Consider the following 13928-nt stretch of genomic DNA (forward strand, 5'->3'; position numbering starts at 1 on the left):
GGGAACATCTTTCTTTCTGCACTGACTACATTGAAGGCATAAAAAATTGACCAAGACTAAGCATTAAGCTTTCAGATGATATGCATTCCTTTGACATTTTCATGGCAATGATATCTGCCCTTCAGTATATATCATACACTGCCTTAAATCCAAAAGCAGAAAGAGCTACCCCATTGCCACTCCAGATAGAACAGAGTAAGCAGCACATCTCACACAGAACCAAGAAAGTAACCAAAGAAAGAGATCTTCAGGTCCTTTTTTGACCAGTCTGAACCTTCTAGAAGGACTCTGGTAGAAAATCCACATTTTCAGTTTCAGGATTCCCCTGACAATGCAAGTGAGGGTGCAATTGCAAAACTGTTTTCCAGACTGATATTTGCCATCCAAAAAATGGGGTGTATTTTATCCTTATGGGTCCCTTCTAGCTGGAGATATTCTATGATTCCATGATACACAGACAAAGTTGGGGATAAGGGGTCAGAGTTTCTAAGTGCTACAGACAGTGTGTAGGTACAGGTCTCTGAAGGCCCACCAGGGAATGGGAGGATTGCGATCAGCTGAGAAATGGAGTGCAGATCCTCCCTTCCTATTCCATGCTTATAGACTGTATGTTTTACCATCAGGTCATCCATCATTCCTGTTCTAGGGCACCTCACACTCACAGTGTGGGGTTTGGGTGGGAAATGTGCTTCTACTTGAGTTCATCAGCTCATTTGAGCACCCATTACAGACAACGCGTTGGAGTTGGTCTGAGATGGGTCCTCATATTTCAAATAGGCTTCACACAGCACCTGAAGACAAGATACAAGCTTTAAATGAAACAAAGGAATCATAGAATCATCAAGGTTGGAAAACACCTCCAAGATCATCCCGTCCAGCCATCCTTCTATCACCAATAGTTCCCCACTGAACCATGTCCCTCAGTACAACATATAATGTTTCTTGAACACAAAACAAATGTCTGTGTAGCTTCAATACCATGTTTCAGTACCCACAGTCCCAGTGAGGATTATGGATGAGGATGGCTTTGGTCTACCTCAATGAGGTGTGCAGTGCTGAGAAGTGTCGCTGTGGGTTTTTCACAGGCTGTGCATGCTCACCTCAGGCCTTGTGTAGTTTCCATGGTAGCAGAACCATGTTGAGGTCTACTCTATGAAAACATCACTGCTATTAATACCCAAGCTTTAGCCTGCCAGTGGTAAAAAAGGGATAAAAGCACTCCGTAAATTTTGAGGGACATGGTGGAGATAAGTACTTTAAAGATGGGAGATATCAATATTGTCTAAATTTTGCTAAATTCATAATCCAGATATCTAAAGCAGAGCTAGTTCTCTGGACTCACTTTATAACTAATGAAAAGAAATATGTATTTTTCATCTAATCACAGTATCTGCCTCGCTTGGGATATTTGCTTTAGGAGAAGATGAATCATGATTTTTGACCACATTGAGTGATTCTCTCAGGAAGAGAACTGGGAGTTGGTAGCTGAGGCATAATGCCTACATTATATTATCAATAATTCTGTCTTCTCAACAATGCCTCTTTGGCTAAGGAGGACCTGGCTTGATATACACCTTGAATTTATACTAAAAATATTCTTCCTTCAAAGCTGACTGGATTTCAGGTTGGCAGTAGAATGTCGACGCCCTTTCCAAGTGTTAGAACTATAACTACCAGTCCAATAAACTGAGCCCAGATACATCTCACCTTAAACATAAGACATACCTAGCTGCTTAGGTTAGGGATCTGAATTGCACTCAAGACTCTGCAGTAATTGGAGATGGACAGGAGTATCCAGAAACTGGTCTAACTACTTTATTTCAGGTTCTAACTTTGAGTCTTGTTTGCCAGTGCTTTGGCAGAAAAAAGCTTACATTTGGTGTTAGGAGCATTTCCAGCCTTTCCTCCTGTAGTGTTTTAGGCATGGATTCCTGTTACCTGTCTCTTGCTTGTTTACATGCATATTCCAGCTAGAGGCCCTGGGCTCCCTCTGTGGTCTATGCAAAAAATATGCACTTAGGATTCATCCGGCCTGTTGGAAGTATCTGCTTGAGGATGATGCTTCCATTGACTGCAGAGTATTTATCTACTGTACAGGGAGCCCACAGGCTCAGATATGTCTGCACTGTAGATGCCAATGTTCAGTTAGATGATCTGAGATGCACCATCACGTGCAAGGAAAGACAACTGCCTGCGACAGATCTCTCTAAGACATCCATTCAAGACCATCCATTTTGAGGGCTTGATTTAAGTGTCTAAGCTCAGACATCTATTGCCATTTGAAATGCCCTGAAGTATTTGAGACATCAGGTATGTGAGGTGAGGTTTGAGAAACCCACTTTCCTCAGAACACAGCACTCAGGAGAGTATCGACTGAACTAGATGCACATGTGTAGGAATCTTAATCAAGCCCTGTGTTTCGATTGCTCAACAGCTGTCACCATTTCTCTCAGTGCTGTGTAGTGTCCCTTCACCGAGGACACCTGACTATTCCAAGTGTTCATATCCTTTCCTTATTTTTCTTTTTCACCAGGTCCGTTCTGCTGCCAGGAAAAGATGGCACCGCTGGCAGGACCATCACTCGCTCCGAGTGCGTGTGGCACGCGCCATGTCCATCCCCACGTCCCCAACACGTATCAGCTTCCATAGCATCAAACAGACTGCAGCTGTGTGATATGCCCTGCACATCTGTGCACCACCTGGTGGCCTTCAGGGTTCTTTCTTCGGTCTCCCCAAACCCCTTTCTTCAAAACTTTCTTCCTTTACTCTGCACTGCGCTTTTTCGCAATGAGGTGCCCATCGTATTTTTGTGGACTCTCATCTCCCATGTTCATGACACTGCTTTAAGACAGCCAGGCAAAAGCCTCTTGGAGTGCGGGGTGGCAAAACAGATTCAAAGAAGAGAATTTACACCGACTGCACCTTGCGGAAGTCCACAGCACAGTCTAAAACAGCACAGTGGCAGGAACAGTAATTTTTTTTCTCTATTGTTTTGTCTTTGTTTTTTCCTCCCATAGTGTGGTGAACAAAACTGTTTTTGACACACTGCCCGTCTCACCCTGTACATCGGTTCCCAATGATTTCAACAGATCTCGTGTGTAGATAGCCCATCTCATTGTTGATCCTTTGTAAAAGTTTCTTCTCTGCAAGAAAAGAAGAGTATCTGAGAAATGCTGTGAAGAGCCCAAGTTTATCTACCTTCCTCATTTCTCCCTTTGATAGACTGGGACTTGGCCTGGGCATCACTGGACTGTTATACACGGGGTGTTCTGCCTTGCAAGAACTATAGTTCATGCAGAAGATGTTGAAAAGGACAGCAGTATCTCTAGACAGTCTCTCTGTAAAGTATCCTTAACCCTCTCACCCCCATGTTTTCCACACAATGTAAGTAGCCTTTGGGAAGTGTTTGGTTTTACCTAAGATGATTGGGCTGGGGAAGGACAGCTGGACATGATTTCTGGGTTTAAGAAATATAAAAGGGAAGCACTGTAAAAAAAAACAATCAACCATGAGAAGAAGATGTTTGCATTATGAAGATAGTGCTATATGCTGCACAAAGATTATCTATTCAGCATTTTGAACTAGAGCAGTTGTATCTCCTAGGCTTTTTATGTGATGTTCAAAAATACTGTATATTTTCAATAATAAACACTACTCTGGGTTGGTTTCAATAAAACCAGACATCATTTTCTTTACTCTGGGAAGAAAAAGGAGCCCTGACTACCTGTAGACTTGAGATTGTTCTTGTATCCAAGATCAAAAAAGAAATCCTGTTTGATAATAAGCCAGTGAGAAGAACAACTTCAGGATAGTATCTGAGGGGTTGAGGGACTAGAACAGGAACTGAAGAACTGCCAGATCTGAGCCTAGATGCTGCTAGTCGTGCCTCTTTCTAGTCATGTAGTATGGCTAAAGAAACAGGTCTTATCCAAACTCTGTGAGCTGAACAACCCAAGCTTTAGCAGGAGTGCAGTAATCAATATAGCTGACCTCAGATCCATACTGTGCAGACCAAACCCAGACATCTGGCACCTGAAGAAGTGAACTAACGTCTCTATCAATAGACACTCAGCTTTCACGAGGTCCTTCAGAGCTTAGTCATTAACCTCACAGTAAACCACTGGAACGTGTCAGTGCTAAATTACTTAGGGCACCAACCTTGTACCAGTCTTCTCAGGACTGTTTCTAGGATGCCTTATTTTCACTCACAATAAATACTCACCGAGCAGTTATCAGCACGTAGATGAAGACACCTTCAAGCAGCTGGGTGGTGGCCCAGTGAGGCTGCTCCATCCCCATTTCTAACCATTTTCAACTCCCAGCTGGATAAAGCTCGCAGCAGTCAGATCTGCAGCCATAACTGAGTCTACTGTGAACAAGGCATTGGATTAAAGACTTCCTGAAATCCCCCGTATCCTGAATTATTCTCATCCTAGCCATACTATTGTTAAATGCTGCAAGGGAATGAACATGAGCGTGTTTTAGCTGCTGTCTTTCAGGTGCACCTCTGAAAGAAGTCTTCAAGAGAAGTTTCTTCCATTGCTTTCTCCTGGTAAGGGTGCAAAGATGAGTCAAGTCCCATCTGCTTTACGGAAGACTCTCTCCCTGATACTGTGATCCCTTTCAGTGCCCTTTCTCCTTTCAACAGAGTGATCATTCAGCACATGGATTTGGGATGATTCAGATGTGCCTTCTGGATCAGTAGGAGAATACTCAGCTCTGCTGGGAATATGGCTGTGGATATGAGGAGTGACAAACTCTGTGTGTTTGTGTACCAGCATATGTGTCCGTACATGCACATCTGTTTGCAAATGGCTGAATGTATGTCAGTGTATATGAACAAAAGCGGAAAATTTGCATCAGATTTACAACTCACTGTTCAGGAAGAGAAGAAGGTTTCTTGGTTTCAGTGAGTTATTATGGAAATGAGCATCCGTGAATGCTGAAGGACTTGAAACAGAACTCATAAGAGCTCTCCAGGAAAAACCTTGCAGTGCTGAGTGTTGCAGATAGCACACATGCCAAATGCCGTGTGAGAGCAAGTGTAAGCTTACTTTAGATCTGGACTAATTGCTTCTTTCTGATGCTGTTTAAGCCTTTTCACCCCCCTTTGCAGCTCGCAGTGGAGAGGATGTATTGTGTCCTCCTGACTATGGCCTCTGGGAGTCAGCGATGCTGCACTGCAGTCCCATGTTGGCGAGACTGTTGGCTTAGGGATTGTGTTTGATACTGAGGAATCACTGTGGAGATTCATGTCAGGTGGCAAACACCATCTGAAGTGCACGGCACATGGCGGCCTTCTCTGATGTCTTTTACTTCCAGACTGAGCTCCAGCCCCCAGAATGTACCAGAAAAAAAAATAACAAAACCCTCTGCATCTGGCACAGATGGTCATTAAGCATCAGTATCAGCTGTTCCAGAGGAGCACGTGCGGACCTGGCTGGCCACCAGACCCCAGCAGAGAGGTTTTCAAAGGTCAAAGTGCCAAAAAAGAAGAAAACGAAAATCTGCTGTTCTGAACAGACACATGGCAAGACTGGGAGCACTCTGTTGGATGATGAGGGAGAGGCATGAGACCATTCTGTGAGACCGTGTCTGTACAGTGGGAGATGGAAGGATGTGCTTCCAGGGCACCAAGGTCAGTATGGCTTAAGAATCACAGGGAGGAAGAAGGAGCCACTGCTTTCTGCAGAGTGGCTCTGCGGTCAGGTGAAATAGGCAGTGTCTCCTGGAGAAGGTCTCAAGGATGAACACAGCAAATAGGAAGTGACCTCAAGAGAAGTCTTCTTTGAATGGGGAAGGGGCTCTGAGAAGCAGCCATGCCAAGGCTCCTCTACATATGGATAAATTAACCTTCAGCACTCCCAGCATCCTGACAGTAGTAGGTATGAGAAGAGGAGGTTTGGGGCAGCCTCGCATGTTCTGTGCTGAAAACAGAAGTTCACTTCTTCAGACAATTATCATAGACTTTCCTTTTAGTCTGTGGAGGGAAGCAAGTACTTTGGAGATCACGGTCCAGAGTTCCCCACCCAGAAAGTGGTATTTACCCATGCAAAAAGAATGTTGTAGGCTCACGAGTATGAAGGCTTCACAGAAATCCTTCAGATTTTCAGAGAGTAATTCATTTTATTCCTTTTCTCGTTCAATGCAGAGCAGCTGGAAGATAGCTGGCATCTCAGGAGAAACTTCTGGAAAAGGAAGCACGCCTACAAATTGTGGATGGATAGCAAAAGATGTGGTTAAAACAAAAAACAAAACAAAACCAAACCAAACATGCACAGTGGGATTATTAGCGTGTTGGAGTATACATCAGTTTCTTAAATTTATCCATGTGCTCATTAATGTAGCAGGAGGAAAACGCTTCCGATTAGTGTAAGTGCCACAGAGCACTGCTGTAGTGACCTTCAACTATGAAAAGGCAGAGCTTTAAAAAACAACTCATAAAACTTTAATGAGTTCCCCAGCTGCTAACGAGCAGGCCAGCTTCCATTAAAGGTATCTGCTCTCAGCTGCCTCCCAAGGCTGTGAAATGAACCTCTGACCCTTCTGACACATCTTGCCTTAATGCTCCCAGGCTGTGCGGGGCCATGTCAGAGGCTGAACCCATTAATTGCACTCTGGATATCACCGTGTGCCAAATGAGTGATTTTGTCTTCTGGGAGAGAAAACTGACAAATTAAAAGCTGCTGGCAAGGCCATATGAAACAGCATCAACACTCTGCAGGGATGCTTTCCTCAGAATCCAGTAGTGTTTTCTTGGCATGGCTGTTAATGAGCTGCTTGATCCAGGCTGAGCAGGGAGCAGAGCTAACCTGGCTCATCCCGGTGCTGACCAGCCACATCCAGCCTGAGAACACGTTGAGATGCTAGAAACTTCTGAACGTCCTTCAGCTGTCTTGCCTGTGATTTAGGAGCTGACTCAGTTTGACCTTGGCCATGCTCACTGACTGCTGGCTTACAGCTCAGCAGTTCACTACTGGTCAGCTAAGGGATTCACTGCTCCACCTCCCTGCCCATCCGTGGGTCCTGAATCATTAGCTGATCCTCTCCGGGGTCTGAAGCAGCATTTGTTTCTCCCTAGTACAAGGCTGAGGCAGCATCTTAGCCAACTCAGCAGCAGCATGCAACCAAGACAGTAAGGAGCCCTGGGTCACCCTGAGTGCTGCCTGGCTCCAGTTCTGTTTATGAGATCTGCTGATTGCTGTGATACCTCACGGGCATCGTTTTGGGAGATGAAAAACAAACAAACCACATCTCCACCAGCTAGTCATCCTGTACTGTGCTGCCACAGTAGCAACACTCCAGGGAAAGTTAGAGTTCACTTTGAATAGCTAATGATGCCTTTCCTTGGCCCTCAGTTTGTTTGCATGTATATATAGAAGCACACTTTTTTCATAGTCCTGTTGCTTACTTAAGAAGATGTTTTGTGGCTAAAAGATGACTCACAGACCAAGAAACTCTCAGAAAGCAAATAAGTGCTAAATTGGGAATAGGACCCCTGTGCACTCTCTCCACCACTTCTGTAGACTTTTGGTGTCACTCCAAGGAAGTTTCTTTCCTATTTTTTTTTCTTTTATCAGCTTCTTCCTGCATTTGTCTAGCTGAGCACTAAGAAGTTCTCTGGGGCACAGACCTCTCTTGGTGGATAAAACATCCAGCACCTAACTGTGGGCTTATTTTCCAATGTGCAATGCTGAAATGCAAAATATATATATATATATAATACTCTGAGAGGTGTACAGTTCAATGCACATCTGAAACCTGGCATACAGCTCTGGGTCGGAGCTGTGACTTATCACAGGCAGCAGAGGTGTGAGTGGTATACATTGTGCTAACGTCAAGCCCTGCTGGAGGTGGCTGATGAACATCCTGTTGCCAATTAAAAATGGGAAAGATGCTTTTCCAAGCTGTCAAGCAATGTTGGGGTCTAGGGGTGCAGACAGACATCTAATGGGATTTTCAGACACCTCTGTGTGGGCTGAGTACTGAATTCTCATTGATTCCTGGTGGAGCTGAGCACCTATCAGATTTAATTTCCTTTGGGATTAGCAGTATGGCTGTGTTCTTCAGTGCATAGGTGTGTTTCTACAACAAGTAGAAATGTCCCATGAACTGGATGGCAAGGCTCTGCTGGAGCCTTCCACACTGCAGAAAGCTCCATAGCTCCATTGCACGGACGTGAATAACTTATGGCAACCACAAATCTGTTACTGTTCTGTTTTGATCAGTTCTGTCTGACCCAGCGAGAGCTTTGAAGGTATGAACTGAACATTTGAACCCAGTATCTTACAGCTTGGCAAAAGAGCAAGGGACAAGACCAGCGTAGTTCTTTTTCCCAAAGTCATTGTAGATTTCTTTGATGGTGGTGTCTATGAAAATGCAAAAAAAAAAAAAAAAAAAATCTCAGTTATTTTCCACTTGCTCTTTTTTATTTCTGTAGGTGAGCTTTTATTTTCTCTCTTCAGATTTTACAGTAGGCAGTGTTTTTGTTTTGCAAGAGCTGTTATGTGCAGGTGGTACCACTCATGTACCCAGATCCATCCCCAGATCAGTTTGTATGGCTTAACCACAACAACAGGACATTTTCCCAATAGTTAGCAAACGTGTGTCTCATTCCCAAATGAGAATTTCATAGGAACTGAGGCTATTTGCAATACTGGGTTAAGTTGGGCAATAATCTTGGCTGTAGGAGAACAGGTTGCTCAAAATGCAGTTGTTGATGACTAAGCACTCTGTTTCGCAGGTCACTGTGAAATACTGCCTTTTCATTTACAAAAATAAACAAAAAAAACCCCTATTTTAAATTTGACCAAAATTTAGAGAGAGAGAGAGAAAGGGTTGTAAAATCAACAGGAAAATTCATCACCTGGTGCTTCCTTCTGTTTTTCCCAATTTCTCCAGCATTTTTTGGGTTAGCAGGGAGGGCTGAGATTACTTCTGCAAATGTCTACTGGCTTAATCCTTGTATAAATACCTTGCAAAATGGACTTCTGGAAATGGGAAATTCTTACTGGTCTTTCCTTTCTGCCTTAGGTATCGGAGACAAACACTGTTCAACATGTTGCTTGGTCAGTCTGCCATGCCTTGCCTGTTCCCAACAGGACACTTTGTGGTGGCTTTCCTTTCAGGAGGGGACATCTTCCACTGCACTGGCCATGACTTATGTCTCGTCCCCAACCTGCCCAAAAAGCATGCGGCAAAATGTTTTTCAGGAAGAGGGTAGATGTGGCACTGAGGGATATGATAAGTGGGCATGGTGGGGATGGGCTGGGGCTGGAATAGAGGTCTTAGAGGTCTTTTCCAACATTTATGATTCTGTGAAAACACAGACTTATTACAGAACCCAAAAGCTGCAACAGCTTTGGACATAGAGGTTTGGATTGAGACAGATGCCTGGCTTATACATCTCACTCACAGGACACTGTCTTTTGTTGGAACCATTGGCACCACTAGAAAATGTCAGTAAGCTTTGGTCACATAATTCCTTCTTCATCGTGTACAATACATGTGGTTTTATTTGTCTTACATTCAAATTTCACCAGAGAAAATTGTCATTTAGCCTTTTACAGAATCCTTCTCCCTCCTACCAGACAGCAGCTAGCACGCTTTCTCCTTAATACCATCCAAGATTTTTTCTCCTGGGTTTTGTTATTTGTTGCTGTCAGAAGAACAACTGATATAATCTTTCCCCACAGGAACTGAGGAGCTAGATAAAAACATGTCCTGCCTGAGCTGCTAATTGAAACTTAGAAAGCAAAAACCACCACCAAAGAGAAGAGAACACAGAGAGCTGGAGGAACTGGCTTGAAATGGCTGGTATCCAGTTAGCAGCTGTCCATTCCGTTCTGCTGGCTAAACCCTCTTCTGTCCAGAGGCAGAGCTTAACTGAAATACCAGAATGGATGCTATGATCTGAATTACAAACACAAGGGTGGGTTGTGGTCTGCCTAGCAAAACGGACTAAAAGCAGAACAGAGACTGTTCATCTGAACCTTGAGCTGTACCTCAAGGAACAGGAGGCTCAGAGAGCTGGGTGAGGCCAAGAGCCTCTGTGTGATGCAGTGCTCAGTCAGGAGATTGGGACAGGTGTTCAAAGAATAACAGCCACCTGTATAACTTCTCAAAGGCACTCACAGCCCTAATTTACACAGTGCTCTGCCCTACAAGTCATTCTCCATGTGTTTCATGGACACTTTTGGACTCACCTTCACTTTGGGCTGTGGGTGTGCCCCTGGGAGAAACTTTTTACAAATTTCCCTTCTCGTACACAGCCTGCTAGCTTCAGGACGTGGCAAATGCTGAATGCCCTGAAGGCACAGGGAACTGCATGGAAAGAGTCCTGGCACTGGAGTAGGCAGTGATGGTCTTGTGTTGGTCTTGGACAGCTCCTTACTGTTGCATGGGATAAGTAGCAGGGAACAACGGCACAAACATCCAGTGCCATAACCAATAACATTGCTCGAAGGTTGTGATTCAGATTTATGTTTTCTCATCTTATAACTTTTGAGATTATTCTCTTTGCTTGTTTTCCACACTCAAGTTTTCAAAGTTTTCAAAGCGTTTTCGCTTCTGTCAGCATTGACAAATATTGGGAAGTTGCTTGCAAAGCAATAAAGACAAAACGTTGCATAAAGCATTTTGTCAAAGTTACCAACTTCAAAATCTTCTTGGAGGGTTGTAGTCCCCCTCTTCCTGAACCCACATGGGCAGACGTGAAATGAAACAGATTCAATCTGCCACCCCCTCTGCTGTACTCCAAGGGACTGAAAGGAAAGCCTCAAGCCTGTGCAGACCTCAACCTCATCAAGCGACTCCTTCAATAAATCAGCCCTTCCCACACATTCTGAAATTATATTAGCTCCTAGCCACAAGACATTTATGATTCATAGAGGACAGGCTCCTTGGGAAATGATTACAAGCAGTCCCATCTGCAGCATAACGCCGAGAGTCTGTGCAGTCAAAGGCAATTAAAAAACAGATACATCAGAGCTCCCGAAACATGTTTCAGCAAGAAAGGATCACATGTTTTTCCTTTGTCAGTGACTCAACAGCACCATTTTGAGTGGTGTTATTTATTGGTTATTCCCATATGAAATAAAACCCAAACAATCAAACTGTCTCAACTTACTGTTTACAGACAATTTGTTTCAGTGGCAGTGTCTGTGTACCCCTTGAGAATCCCATATATCCCACCTGTGCCATGCTGAAAGAAGCATACCTTTTTCTTGGTCCAGACCAACATCTGTCTCCAGAACCGTGCAAAAGACTTGCACTGTCCACATGTAGGTGTTGGCCATTGGGTGATGATATTCCTGCTGGCCATAAGAGGAGTCTGAAGGCTGACTCATAGACATGAACAAAGATACATCTCCTGAACTACATCTCAGAAACTGGATGATTTGCCTACACATAGCTGCCAAGGGCACCCGAGGTGTCCTATGGCATCTGAAACATCTACAGGGTGGGAAACAAGTAGTTGGGTAGAGATAGTGATAGGAGGATGGTTGGACTAGATGATCTTATAGGTCCTTTCCAACCTTATGAACTTATGAACTTATGAACTTATGAACTTATGAACAAGAAGCTGAGTCTCCAAAGGCAGTAGACACTAGTAGGTGAATTGCTTGTTTAGGGCTTTTCTGTATCACAAGTACTACAAGACACTATCATTTTGTGTCAAGCCAAAGAAAACCACTTGGTATTTATTTAAGCTCTCTTGTACCTTCTGCTCTTCATTTGCAGTTGAAATGCTTTGATTATCCTGATTTAGTCATCCAATTTTCTTCCCTTTGTCATGTCCTACATGAAGACTTCTATTCGTTTTGTTATCACAGCTTTGCTTGGCACTGGGGAAAGGAGCAGGGTTATATCTCATCAATCACAGGGTTATATCTCATCATGCTGTGACAACTAAACCAGGACTGAGCAGCAAGCAGAGACCAGCAGACTCAGATGTGGGCTTGATGCTGGCTTGTGCTTCATCTCATGAGACAACAGTATTAAGGGAGGGGGCAAGGGCATGGTGAAATAATGTTGAAGTAACGAAGGAATGGACAATGTGGCATTTGCTGTCTTGTTTTCTGTTATACAGGCAGGTGTCACATGCTGGGATCTCACCCCTAAGAAGGAACTGCAGTGCTAACAGAAAATCACACTCTCTGGAGTCCACCATCACCAAATTAACCACCACCAAGTTACTTACGAGGATTGAAAAACAATGTGTACCTTTAGTAGACAGTTAGAAGGCAGTGTCATCCATGATGATCAAGGTGGAGACAAGGCAGTGCCTCATCTCCAGCAGTCACAATCACGGGCTCAGCAGCTGCGGATGGGACCTGGCTCCCATCTGCCTGGTCTGGGGAGCCAGGAGCCTGCATACAGCTCCCACTGAGGTTATCAGCAAGGACATGGTGGACGTTTCCTCTTGGCTGACAGATCTCACAGGTCTCTCTGCCACGTGTACTCCCAGTTATGCCCCCCACAATGCTCCCATTTCTCCTGAACCCACCTACTGCCCATTGTTCCCACTCATTGTGTTTCCCCTGCTAGGAGCTTGAAGCCCATTCTCTAACACATAGGACAGTCTGTGTTTGTGTTCGTTCCCCTGCTGTGCTTGTTCCCCAGGAGCCAGAAAAGAATATTTCATTTGTAGTGTCATTACTGTCCCTCACTCAAGAGTTCAAAGTGAAGAACAAAGTGAGCATCAAAGCACTTCCACTGGGAAGCAACAACCCTCACATCTGACCTCCTGTCATGTTCATTATCTCTCGTTCTCTATATTTAAATTCCAGACCAAGCAGCAAGTACACTGAACATAATACTTTATTTACCTTCATAGAGGTGTCACACAGATAGTACTCTTTCTGCATTACATCTGATGTGTTATTGGTGAATACCTGATTACTGATACTTGCAGAATACATACACATCATTGTTCTTGGATAATTTCACCACAGCCTCACTGATGAAAACATAAAATTGCTTAATATAGAGTCAGACCAGGCTCTGGTCTGTAGGGTTAGTAGAGGCTGCAAGAATAAATGACTAATTGGTTCTGCTTGTGTAGAAAAGTTTAAAATTCAGGTCTCATCTGAGAATAAGTAAAGATTGACTCCATTCAAATATTCATGACTAAGCTGTACTGTGTTTGGGTGTAATGCTGTATCCTAAGGACTCTCTGACCTTCTGAATCCAATGAACTGTATGTGAATCTCTCATCCCCAGCTCTCTGCCTCCCCCTCTGTTATCATCTCAAACACTGCCCATGACAATCTCCATCTGACCTTGGTTTTCAGTGAACTTCTGTGCATTTAGCACATACAAGAAGGTAAACAAAGCAGGGCTTCACAATATGCCCAACAGAATTTGGCTGCAGTCTTCTCTGTTGGGTTTATTAACTAATCCAAACACAGCCTGGATCAAGAGTCATTATAGGCTCATGTTTTGCCAGCACACATTCACTGTAAGTAAAGAATAATTAGTTGGTCCAATTAGTGCTCAGCAGAAAATTGAAAGAATCTTGACATTCAAGTTTTTATATGAATTAGTAAATACAGAGGCAGTAGTGTTTGATAGTCAGACACATGGAAGTTAAAAAAAAAACCCTTTTCTTTCTCACATGTGAATATTTTTTCTCTTGGCTTTGTTGTCATCTTGCCTAATTTTATGCAGCTGGGAACCTTCAGGGAGCACCCAGCTATCAACCAGAAAGGACCCAGGATCCTCTTATCCCCATGATACAATTCTTACAATCACAGTATCATTAAGGTTGGAAAAGACCTCTGAGATCACCAAGCCCAACCCCAGCCCACCCCCACAGTGCCCACTGACCATATCCCTCAGTGCCACATCTCCACGGTTCTGGTTCCTGGGGTGGTGACTGCGCCACCTCTCTTGGTGGCCTATGCCAACATACTACTCTCTTTCTG

General features: G+C 43.9%; 1 protein-coding gene across 2 annotated transcripts in view; it reads left to right on the top strand.

Moving 5' to 3' along the window:
- The window catches only part of CRHR2 (corticotropin releasing hormone receptor 2), a 95564-nt gene extending 92062 nt beyond the window's left edge, over window positions 1–3502 (top strand). For both annotated transcript variants that reach the window (XM_065744834.1, XM_065744835.1), the window contains one exon: window positions 2534–3502. In XM_065744834.1, coding sequence (XP_065600906.1) covers window positions 2534–2674 — 141 coding nt within the window. In that variant the 3' untranslated portion in view covers window positions 2675–3502. The remainder of the gene's footprint in view (window positions 1–2533) is intronic.
- The last annotated feature ends 10426 nt before the right edge of the window (window positions 3503–13928 follow it).

This window comes from Cyrtonyx montezumae, unplaced genomic scaffold (assembly GCF_038088225.1).
Source record: "Cyrtonyx montezumae isolate F1298 unplaced genomic scaffold, pur_monq_1.0 scaffold_32, whole genome shotgun sequence".
Taxonomy (NCBI): domain Eukaryota; kingdom Metazoa; phylum Chordata; class Aves; order Galliformes; family Odontophoridae; genus Cyrtonyx; species Cyrtonyx montezumae.